We start from the raw sequence: 11,597 nt of genomic DNA on the forward strand, positions 1-11,597 counted from the left end.
CGCAAAACTCTCGCGGCATGGATTGGCCGGCGTCTCTGCCTTGTCTCTGCGGCAGCGTGAGGCATCCCTCTGGCCACGCCCTCTCGCCGTTTCTCGCTCGTTTCCCATTTTTTACCGTCGAGCGCTCACCACGGGTCCACAAGCGGCCATCTGCTTAGGCCACAGCAACGCTGTTCAGTCATTAGATCAGCCACGCAACTTTTCAACTTTTCAACTTCATCGCTCTCCAAGTTCCTTTGACCCCGTACTCTCTTTCCACCCTAATATCCACCCTCCTACACGCCAGCTCCGCAAGTCAGACCGGACAGCTCGCATGGCCCAGTGTACGCCGACGCCCACTGCTACCCAGTTTACAACTGTTACCACCGACTCCGTCTCGACATCCTTCTCGAGCAGCCTCACCACTCTTGCCGACTCCGTATCGACTATCGTCTCTACGACATGCCTCGATGCGAGCCAGGGCGGTAACGGCACTTGCGCAACCGAGAGTACAGTCACGTCGCTCAGCACCATCGCCGGCGGTGTTAGCACAGTGCAAGTTCCCATCCCGATCACAGTACCAGTGACGAACGTACAGCCCACCGCAACCCTATTTGCCCCCTGTTCCTCCAACGGCGGGAACTCGCAACAGTCCTCGTCAGGCCAAGGACAGGCGTCGCAGCAATCGCAGCAAAGCTCCCAGTCTGCCGCCCAGTCCAGTCCGAGCCCTGGGCAAAGCTCCGGCAGCTCAGGGTCCACGAGCGGTAGATCCAGCGCCAGCATCACAGGACCTATAACTTCCGCTCTCACTATTACGAGCACTCCACCGCCAACGACGATCACTACGAGCTCTTCGTCGACACTTGCAGATGGAGAGGTGACTGTGGTCGTCATCACGTTAACCAGCACGACCGGTACTCCGTCGGCAGTCGTGGTTAACACTGTCGTCCCGGATACCGATAGCGGATCTGGCCATCACGGGAGTAGTAGCACCAAACACGTTGGGACTATTGTCGGAGCGTCGATTGGCGGCATTCTTGGGCTTTGCGCTCTCCTCGGGGCCCTGTTCTTGTGCTGGTATGCCACTGTGTCTTTTTCCGATGTATACATTCCTGAATGGGCACGCACAGGCGAATCTACAAGCGTCGACGCCTGGAGTTGGAGATGGACGCTATCCTTGGCGAAAAGTCGAGCACTCCTCGGGGCTTCAGTCCTCCGCCCCCTGTGCCGATCAAGCACGTCAAAGGTCGCAAATCGAAGCACCGTTTCCTGGATGAGGAAGTACAGAGCGATCAGCCGAAGCCTTACCAGTACGGGCTGGTGGGGCAAACGCATGCACCTACGTTGACCAGCGCATCTCCGTCCATGACGACTGGTACTGTTTCGCCGTCCGTGACGGGACATGAATCGGTTCAAGCTCACAGTCCCACTCCCTTCCCAACTGGTCCTGGCTCCTCCGCTCATGGACATGAACCCTATTCACCACCCATGTCCCGTCGCACATCATCCAATGTTGGTCGCACTCTATCACCCCCTCCTCAGGACGTGGATCCTGTCACGTCTCGGACGCCGAGACTGTCGCTCCGGCTCGCGAACTGGATCGAAGAGACCGATGGCTTGGGTGCCGGGCTTGGTCTAGCTGCCGCGGACTTCCAGCCTCACGCTTTCAATGCGCAGAGTGGATCACCGACATCGTCTGGTAGCCAAGGCCCTCGCCTTTTCGCTGTGAATGCGGAGAGAGACTCAGAGGATGTCGCCAGCCCGATCGCGCCCGCGCAGACGAAGGCAGGTGAAGTTGCCGCTTTCAGGAGCCGAGTCGGCCCAGACGGCGTGATCGTGCACAAGGATGGCGGACGGGTTGAGGAGGGTTCAGCTGGGCCGTTGCCGCCTGCGTACAGTCCGCACTAAAATGTGCCCCAGACCCACAATTTGATGAACTCTGGTTCGCTAATGATGATGGCCGATCGCGGTGATGTCCTGATGAAACTCATGCATGACCCAATCTCGCGAAACAAACGGACTCCTTGGATAACGGACCATGTTCGCATGCTTCACCACCACTTCAACCTCCCCCTTTTTTCAATCTGGTTCTGTGACTTGTGACCTTTTTAATCTTGTTTTCACCGTGCATCTTCGTTGTGCCGTCCTCTGTCATATAGATACGCTCTTTCCTCTCTTTGGGTATACTCTATAATTGCTTTACGTTGGTTAGGCGCCATTCAATCTCCGGAACAACGATCAAAGCATGCATCTGTACAATCGCGTAGCATTCCTGTTAGATCTTTCATTACTTGGACCCAAAATCAGATCTGTCCGCAACAGATTAGTCTCGGCTGCTTATATGTTTCCAGCATGGTCCCCACAGCAAGGTTCATTATCTGGAAAGATGATTATCTTCGCAAGCCTGCGAACTGCTACATATGATACACGAGAGTCGCGGTTATCGCTACAGTGTCCACAGCTATTAACGAGCAATGCTACGGTAGGAGTTCGTCGTGAAAGGGGCGTTTTACAGGTGTCTTATGGCATGCGACGGGCTGACCATCTCAGATGGCAGTGGGACTTGAGTGGAAGGTGGGGATAGGAGTCACGGCACGAGAGGGTGGTTGACTGTAGTGGGAAGAGCCTGCGCTGCTCGAGCTGCCCGAACGCGAGTGGGAGCGCGAGCCGGGCTTGGAACGCGGGGGCGCGTAAACCTCCTCGTCGCCACTGCCGCCGTCGGATCGGTGTGCACTGTGGTTGCTTGAAGGACGGGCGGCGTAACGCGGCAGGCTTTCAAGGGGTTTGGAGATGAGGAATCCCTTCAGTCCTGCGGCCTTCTCGCCCTGGCGTCCGAAACCATAGCCTTCGCCGCGGCTGTTGCTCCTCTCGAAGATGGGCGGGTCCGAGGGTGCAAGGGTCTTCTCGCTAAAGACGGAGTGGACGAAAGAAGGCGAGTTCTGGAACTGCGGGCGCTGGTCGAGGCTCGTCGGGAGCACACTCTTCTTCTCGCCCTTCCATACCCGGATGGAGCGCTTTTCCTTGGCCTTCTCGCGGAAGATGAGACCGAGGAACATGTTAAGGCAGCCGACGGAGAAGAGGAAGAAGGCGGCGACGAGCGTGAAGTCGTCGACGTGGTGGGAGAGGATCGTGGCGCCGATGAGGCCCTGGAAGATGCCGAGAGCGCCGAGGCCGAAGGCGGGGCCGAGCACCGGGAAGTAGGAGATGAAGAATGTCTGCATGAAAGCGGGAGGGAGCTCAGCGAGGAGGAGGGTGATGACCTCGAGGATAATGAGTAGCCGGTTGAGAATTGCCCAGAAGACGCCTGCTGCTTGGTTAGGAACCGTGCTGTTCCTGCACAATACTCATTAGTTACTGACAATAAAAGGTCGTTGATGAAGAGATTTACTCAATGTAGTCACAATTGACCATGGTGGCGTTGCCGTCCTGCTTGGCGGCCATGAAGTGGTTCACGGCACGAATGTCGTTGACCATGACGAAGATACTGCTCGAGAAGACGAGTAAGAGGGCAACAACGCTGATGAAGCGAACGGCGTTGAGGCCCATGAAGATCCCTGATACGCGTGTGGGTAAGCCTATGACCTTGTCCGACCCATCCGTGCGCACTCACAAGCACGAGGGGGCAACATGATTGCGTATAGAGTATTGATGTTGACGAAAGTCGGGTGTGATGCGCGTAAAGGACGGTCGGCAGATGCGACGAATCAGAAGGTCGTTGTCGACAACGTATAGGAGGCGTCCGGCACCAAGCAGAAGCGTAGAGACTGAGAGACGAGAGGAAGAGTCTAGTCGCGGTCACCAAACGGGGAGTACGGAAGCATCAAGCCACCCAAAGCGAACTTTATACATGGCGTACTGTACATGAGAGAGTACATAATGGCCTAGGATTGTTATTGTTCAGTGCACAGAGAGAAGGCGGGACAAAGTACCACTCACCTTATTGTCCCAGAAAGGAAGTGGGAAGGAGGGAACAATGGTCAGTCCACTGTCGCCACTTCCATATTACGCTCATTGGCAACGTTGTCGTAAGGTACAACACTGGTTACAACCGCAATCATCATAGAGCTCCGTGGAGATATCGTGGACTGGGATGACTCGCAGGACAACCCTGATTCAAGTTGTGGTCGTAGGCTGTCGTCGGTAATTTCCATTCCTGGCCACAATGGCACGCGTCACGTGGTGGTCGACGCCCCTGCCAGGTCGATATCTTCGATTCCGACAGCAGGTCTTCACTCTGGACAAACAGTGCCGTACATGGCGCGCACGGACATATACTTCGCCCCTAGAACTGAACGATTGTGAACTCCCTGGTCTGGACGCCCTCTGCCTCAGCAACTGCTCATGACAAACCACAATCTCCTGTGCAATTACGCGTCAGCAGGAACTCTCGAAGGAGGTTCTACGTAACAAAGTCGTCTGTATACATACACATAAGCCATGGCGACGCGCGCCCCATCTCAGCACACTCAGTACAGCCGAAGGAGGTCCAATACGGCCACCTCCATGATCAGGACGCCTGCCACACCGGCCAAAGTTGGAGACGCGAAGAACTTCACGGCCTGGGTGCATGAACCGAAAGAGAATATCAACGTGGCACTGAATTGTTCGCATTGGCCCGGAGTCAGCGAAGGAGATGTATTCCGCGTCACCCACGCGGACGGCAAGGACGCAAGAGGGTTTTTGTTCGTTCTTCTGAGGGATGACGGCGTAGCGAAACCGCAACTTCAGGTGAGTCATTCTTCTCAAGAACGGACAAGCGTGTGAATGATGGAATCAGTTCTCAATTCCTAGACCTGTTGCCGAAGCTTTCGGAGTGCGGAATAACGCAGAAGTTACGATCACCAGGGTATGTTGTCCGTTCTGGGACATGGCTTGGGCGATGCTGAGATCGATACAGGTTGACAAGGAGGCATGGTCAATCGACTACGTTGAATTCCGCTTCCAGGATCAGTATCTCGGTCGCAATGATATGTGGAGACTTGGCGAGTCGCTTGTTGGGCATGCCGTATACGTCGGTCAAGAAATATCGTTCCTGGGATCTATTGCGGCTAAGATCCAAGCGCTCTACGTGAACGGGAGTAAAGTTCGCTAATCTGTCGATCTCGTATGCGCTCTTGTTCGTGCTCATTTCTAGTTTCGTAGGCTGCTGCAGGAATCATTACCACCACGACAAAATCGGTGCATAGGTCTCTGTCTGCTAAAGTCACGATTTATATACAGGTTTGCAAGGAACTTTGGGAGTTCGACAACGCCGGGGAACGTTACAATGAACGCATAGTGCATTCGTTTCTCCCGGCCCTATTCGAGAAATGGCGCGATGCTGGCACCAATCATATCGTCACCATCGTGTTGGTATCTCGGGTATACTATGACCAATCCGAGATCGAGTACGCCGCAGGACCACTGCGCCAGGACGAGGACCGGAACTGGTATAAAGATTTCTACAAGGTGATCACGGATTTGGAAGTGTTGACGGAGTGGAGGAGCACGCTGGTCAGCTTGAAAGATTCATTCTGGGCGTTTCAAAGGGACATCCTCCTCACGCATCATTATCACCGTGCTGCTATGGACTCCTCTGTAACAGGTCTTTCCGAGCAGGTTCGACTAGTGGGGAGGCTTTCGTATGCCCACGACGGCCCTATCTTGGAAGCCATTAATATGGGGCTCAAGTCATCGGAGTTACATTATATCGACCGCTCTCTATCTTTGACCGGCTCGGCGACAATAATCATCACGCCGGGGACGGGGTACTTTCGTGTCAACAAACAGCTCCTCCGTTTGACCACCACACGACTTTTGGATCAAGGCTTCGGCGTGGACTTGGTCTCGCTTACGAAGCCCCCGCTGCACCAAAGTCCCATTTTCTCCTTCAGAGGCTTGGAGCCTGAACTGCTCAGGAAGGATAGGGATGGGAAGACTGGATCGAGGGCCATGGACTCACTATGGGGCGGAGATGATGGCCCAAGCGATTGGCAGGGGCGCGAACGGACGACGTTTTGGTGGGAGCCTTTCTGGATGTCAGCGTCGTTCTGGGATAGACAAATGGATCAGCCCTTCCGACAGGACAGGTGATTCGTCATTAAGTCTTGTTATGCGATACTGACGTCTCCGACTTAGGTTCGTGGCCAGAGCCAAAATGCACGAGATGCAGATGATGGGACTCTTGGACCACGATGTTCTCTCGAGCATTGAGATACCCTTCCTGAGCGATCAAGAGTCTCCATTCCGCCGGCAAGATCTTCCGCTCACAAAGGCAGAGACCGATGAGTTTGACACGGCGATCTTCGAGTACAAAGCACTCAGTGGCAGAAATCGCAATTCGCTCGCTTCATCGGGCAATAGCACAGTTCTTGCCAGTTCCTGGAAAAACGAAAGGCGTATCAGTACTATATCGACCCTGTCGCATCGGTCGTCCATCAAATCCACGAAATTTGCTCCCATCGAAGAGAGTCCGCGGATACCACTGGAGGAGCTACCTGACGAAGGCCAGGAAAGCAAGGAGAAGATGCTATCCCCAGCCCTCTCGAATCTTGCGTTAAGCGCATCACCTTCTCAATCTTCTATACGCTCGAATCTTTCCGGTCGCTCCTCAGCTACAACGAGGTCAAACGGTGGTAAAAGCCAACCTTCTGGCTCACAGAGCTATCTCAAGCCCTCGTGGCTGTTCAACGCGTTCAAATCCACTCCAAGCCAAGCTCAGACCACTGCCGCGGTTGCTCATGCTGAGTCTAGCTCCAGCGTGAAAGCGTCCCGTGCCACCATCTCCAAGGCTTCAGCCTCCGGTCATCACTCAAGCCGGCGCACATTGAAGACATCACAGTCCAAGAACACCGACTCTAAACCGGTTAGCATACAACGCAGTGGATCTGCGCGATCGGTCTTGAGCCGCAGAATGGAAGAGGAAGGCCACGCTCAACGCACCATCACGCCCTTAGGAACCCCTCCGCGCGACGAAGTTTCATTCGGGAAAAGAAGAAGTACCCTGAGTTCAATCACTGTCCCGCTAAGCATGTCATCCCCTGCCATACGGATCAATCCTTCTCGTGCCGATGTTCCCCTGTCCTACCACGTATACGCGCTGGCGAGGAGATGGGAGCACATGTCCCCGCAGCCATGGTTCAAACATGAGATCAAGTGGAAGTCGATGACTACCCCTGGATGTCTTCCGTTGACCGTCGAACACTTCCCCACGACATCGGAGTTGGACTCTTCCTACGATGTGGCTTCGTACGACTTTGTCGTAGACCCGCCTGATATGCGGTCTTTTCTCGTCAAACCTCCGACAGTCACGGGCCCGGATATCCGTCACGCATGGGCGATGGCCATAATGCGCGGGATGGCTGCGTTTAGGTTATCGCAGGGTTTCCAGTTCGTCTTGGGTTCCAAGAAGAGTGCTGAGAAACTGGAGAAAAATGCTCTGCGACGCACCACGTCGTTTGTGGGCGAGGACGAGATGACCCCCAAACCTTCGGGAGCAGCGGAGGTTTTGCGCTCCTCCGAACCGATATACCTCAGCATGAGCAACGAAATACACAGGATATCGTATGCCACGGAGACGATCCAGGTTCGGCGATACGTTCGTCGACTGCCACCCTCGCCACCGTTCGAATATCAGTGCCTTATCTGGCCCAAGCTTGGGGTAGGTTACACGGAGTGGAAGACGTCCTTCGCCTCACATGGACTCGAAAACTATGGATGGAATAGGTCAGTCTGCTTGATATATGTTGACTTCGCGTAGCTAACACCTTACTGGGTAGGCTTGACATGTTAGTTGCTGGTTATGAACCCCAGTTTCACGAATCCCTTCGCTATTGGCGTACCCGTTTCGTGGTGATTCCTACCGCGGAACCCCCTTCCATTACCACGGGCCCTTCTGGAGAGAAGCTCAACGAGGAGGAAGTCCGACTTCTGGGGATGGACAAGCTAGCTGATATCTTCACTCGACTTCGCTGGCGAGCGCCAGGAGACGATTCTAATGCCCCTCCAGTTCGTTTCCTGCCAACGGACTTGAATCCAGCGGCTTCCGTACTCGACGAGAACCTAATGGCACAGCTGGATCACATACATGCCTCGGGCCCGTTAAAGAAAAAGACCCACAGCCATAGGGACATCAGCGACATGACTTTATCGTCCATCGCCAAGGCGATGCGTGAAGAAGACGGGGTCCAGATCAAGGATTATCGCTGGCATTCAAACGTCTACAAGGAATCATTCACCGGTTGGGACTTCGTCTCATGGTTGGTGCGCGAGTTTAGAGACGTGTCGACCAGGGAGCAAGGTGCGGAATGGGGCGTCAAACTGATGCAGCAGGGCTTGTTCGACCACTGCAGAGGTAAACACGGATTTTTGGATGGGTGCGTCTCTCACGTCCTCTCCTGTACCTGAGCCTGACGGTTTCCTTTACAGGCATTATTACTACCGTCTCGTTGGGGAATACGCCGTTCCGTCGACTCCTAAAACAGGCTGGTTCCGTTCACGGCATCCCGAGGATTCCAACGTTCGGTCTGGGCATTACCCCTCGGGCGTCGCGAATCCCCGCGCCCAGAAAAAGAAACGTCTTATTCTCAGCCAAAGCATGGTGATCGACATTGACCCCAACAAGGTACGCTGGCCCCTCTCCAAAAGGCGTAGCTGAACGCTGTCCTGCAGAAAAGTGATCAGGCCGAGACCGTCATCCTGCACCACGATATCATGCACAACCCTGCAACGGTGTTCCATTTCGAATTACACTGGATAGGAACCACGCCTCGTCTGATAGAGGATCAAGTCCGGTCCTGGAACAGGGTGATCGAACGCTATGGGTTGAGGCTGGTCGAGGCGTACGTCACGCAGATATACGACGTTCGGGAAAGGAACGCGTTTCAGTCATGCTTTCCGGTCAGGTTGGCGGTCCAGGCGCCGGTCGTGCCAGACCTGGACAAAAGGGTACCAGAAGGTACCCAAACGGCGCATTACTTCGAATACGCTCTCCTCCGCCAGTTTGGGTTCATCCTCGACATCGAAGCTGCGGACCTCTACCCCGAGCATATCGACGCGATCTATTCGTATAGGCGAGAACCGTTCAAGTATTCGCAGTTCGTACATCGGTCTGGGGTTGCATTCGTGCAGGTCGTGGGCGGTACCCAAGGCTTCCTATTCTTGACGAACAGGCTCATGGGTCCCACCCGCATGGGCACTTCGATGAAAGGCATCAACCAGAAGGAGCAACGGCCGGCCGAAGCGGCAGAGGAAATCCGGATAAAGTTGGCCGAATTCTGTTCCGACCGTGAAGCTTTACTGGAATTCTACGACAAGGAGTTGGCACAGCTTGGTCACGCCCGACCTGCGCAAGAGGATCCGCCTCCCCTCAACATTTGAATATTCTGTGGCGCAGACTGCTTGCTCTCTCCGGCGATCCCCTTTCTGGATTCTCCTTTTCGCGGACCACGGGCCATAGCGAGACCCGCCGAGACCATCCCACCGGTGTGGGATGACTGCGTACCGGCGTAGAAACACGACAACCGTACCTATGCTCGCCTACCGTTTCGGTTTCACCGTGCGCGGTTTTGCGGGGATGCTTTTGATAGAAGTAGTTTGTCCGGATTTGTGACTGGGTTATCGTGGTGTATGTACTCTAGCTCCTGGAGAATGGCGAACTTAGACCCTGTCCTGTCGTACGGAGATGTGAGAGTGGTAACTGGGAATGGGATCAATACATGAAAATGAATCAGCATCACGAGTGACGAGAACGTCGTGGTATCTGCAACAAATGCTTGCTCTGGCCGACATGAAGTACTGTGGAACTGCGCCGTCAAGAATCCAACAAACAGTTGGTTCGGAGGTTCGCGCTCCGGGTTGACTGCGTGACACGGGGGCGCTATATATCATTGTCAAGGCCGATGGAGGGCACGATATGCCATAAGGCATGTGCATTGCGATGGCGAACGGGAGATATGCCTATCTTTGGGAATTTCCACATCGGCGCTGGACACCGTCCGAAGCCGGTTCGCGGGTGCGTCGGTTTCAGTCCGATCGAGAGGCAGCGAGGATCGCCAGGGTTCCTGCCAGTTGCGCGGGAATAACGCCCGAAATGGCATAAGCGCTTCGATCGCACGATGCGCGAGGCGTCCGACGGCTTCGGAGAGTCCCGAGAGCCCCGTCCCCGTCCAGATCCTGATATGTATACCACAGAAGACGCGTCAAACCCGCGACAGCTCCCTTTCCGAGTACATAGTATCAGCAACAATCGTAGGCGTCCAAACGTACCAACCTTTTGACACGGCCGATGCGAACCCGACAGCAGCGGAGCAGGCCATCACCAACCAACTATCAGCCGAGTAAGCACAGAGATGTCGGGACTCCCTCGTTGCGCGCAGCTGGGTCACAGACGAAAGCAATAAACGTCGGGGTCGGGAATATACACTGTCCAAAATAAGCGATGCATCGCTTCCACTCTTCGCATCCACCTGAGGCTGTGCTGTGGCGATGCTGTCTCCTTGTTCGCATCACCCACCAAACGCATGAAGTCACGTCGAGGGAAGTGGGTGTTGTGCGGGGTGGTCACCGCAATGTCCGAAAGGGTGAAGTGGTGGATATCAGCTAGAAGACGTCCGTTGCATGATGCGGCGTCCTGTCTCGCTCCCGTATTTTCAGCATTAACGCCCGAGCGCCCGATATCGGGGACGCGATGCCAACAACAAACAGAAGCCGCGCCGAGTTGAGCACAGAACCGAGATTGATGAGCTGGGGCGCGGTTGCCTTGTAATCACCTTGTAATACAGTACCGTAATAATTCCCTTCGTCGTTAGAGTCGAGTTGGGATCATTCCCGCCCGCTGTACACTGGGAAAGCATGTGATCGCCGGAAAGCGAAACGGGAAGGGAAACGCGAGAAAACGGAGCTCGTGTTCGCCAGGCATCTTATGTTGCAGCCGGTGCGGCGATGGCGCTGGACGCACGGCCCGTGCATCCATATATTTCCTGTCGGTGACGACAGTCGGCACGCACGTCGGGAGGTCCGACTATTTTCGGCGAAAGTTAGCGTTCCGAGAGGACGCTACGGCAACGAATCAGCAGTTTCTTCGGTCCGAACGGTGGTTTTGCCGGCGGCGATGGACGGCGACAAGTTGACCAGGAGATGCACTGGGACGCCATTGTGCAGGCTCCTTAACCAGCCGCTCGTATCGCGTCGAACTCCCAAATCCTAGGGCGGTAGTCAATGTTGTAACAGAGTAATAGATCATGTGAACTCAGGGGTAAACAATCATGTGATCTTTCCTTTTATATCCTGGGCTTGGGGGAGTACGACGCGATAGAGCGGCTGGCGGATCATGTATTTCAAATTCTCGGCTTCGCTCGGCATACCCGCTCAAGAAACACGCCTATTCCGAAAGCGTGATCCGGCATAATACAAAGCACCGCCACAAGGACCCCGAGGCCCACCGTAGCCTAATTGCAAGAAGTTTCGACAGTTCAGGCCGGTCCAATGCATATTACAGTACAAATCACTCCCTTAGCAGAGTAAGCACCCTAAGTACGAGAGCAAGCGGCCTGAGCAAAAGTGAGGAGGGAAGCAGGAGGAAACAATTGTTAAAAAGAGACACAATGGTCGGACTCGAACGCGCGAGGCGGACTGCCACC

At 54.8% G+C, this 11,597-nt stretch overlaps 3 protein-coding genes across 3 annotated transcripts; 2 read left to right on the forward strand and 1 right to left on the reverse strand.

Moving 5' to 3' along the window:
* Positions 1 to 130: 130 nt before the first annotated feature.
* Positions 131 to 2,256, forward strand: PUNSTDRAFT_144632 (uncharacterized protein). The gene is made up of 2 exons (XM_007385302.1): positions 131 to 1,056; positions 1,110 to 2,256. The coding sequence occupies exons 1-2, from the start codon at positions 314 to 316 to the stop codon at positions 1,885 to 1,887; spliced, it is 1,521 nt and encodes a 506-aa protein (XP_007385364.1). The 5' UTR covers positions 131 to 313; the 3' UTR covers positions 1,888 to 2,256.
* A 269-nt stretch (positions 2,257 to 2,525) lies between these two features.
* On the reverse strand, positions 2,526 to 3,525 carry PUNSTDRAFT_114571 (uncharacterized protein; the record flags this gene model as incomplete). The annotated part of the gene is made up of 2 exons (XM_007385303.1): positions 2,526 to 3,312; positions 3,368 to 3,525. 2 exons carry the CDS (start codon positions 3,523 to 3,525, stop codon positions 2,526 to 2,528), a joined length of 945 nt encoding a protein of 314 aa, XP_007385365.1.
* A 957-nt stretch (positions 3,526 to 4,482) lies between these two features.
* PUNSTDRAFT_114572 (uncharacterized protein) lies at positions 4,483 to 9,336 on the forward strand (the record flags this gene model as incomplete). Its single annotated transcript, XM_007385304.1, has 8 exons — positions 4,483 to 4,707; positions 4,757 to 4,825; positions 4,877 to 5,062; positions 5,122 to 6,047; positions 6,097 to 7,683; positions 7,737 to 8,333; positions 8,386 to 8,581; positions 8,629 to 9,336. 8 exons carry the CDS (start codon positions 4,483 to 4,485, stop codon positions 9,334 to 9,336), a joined length of 4,494 nt encoding a protein of 1,497 aa, XP_007385366.1.
* Between the last annotated feature and the right edge of the window lie 2,261 nt (positions 9,337 to 11,597).

The sequence above is a fragment of the Punctularia strigosozonata genome (assembly GCF_000264995.1).
Source record: "Punctularia strigosozonata HHB-11173 SS5 unplaced genomic scaffold PUNSTscaffold_9, whole genome shotgun sequence".
Taxonomy (NCBI): domain Eukaryota; kingdom Fungi; phylum Basidiomycota; class Agaricomycetes; order Corticiales; family Punctulariaceae; genus Punctularia; species Punctularia strigosozonata.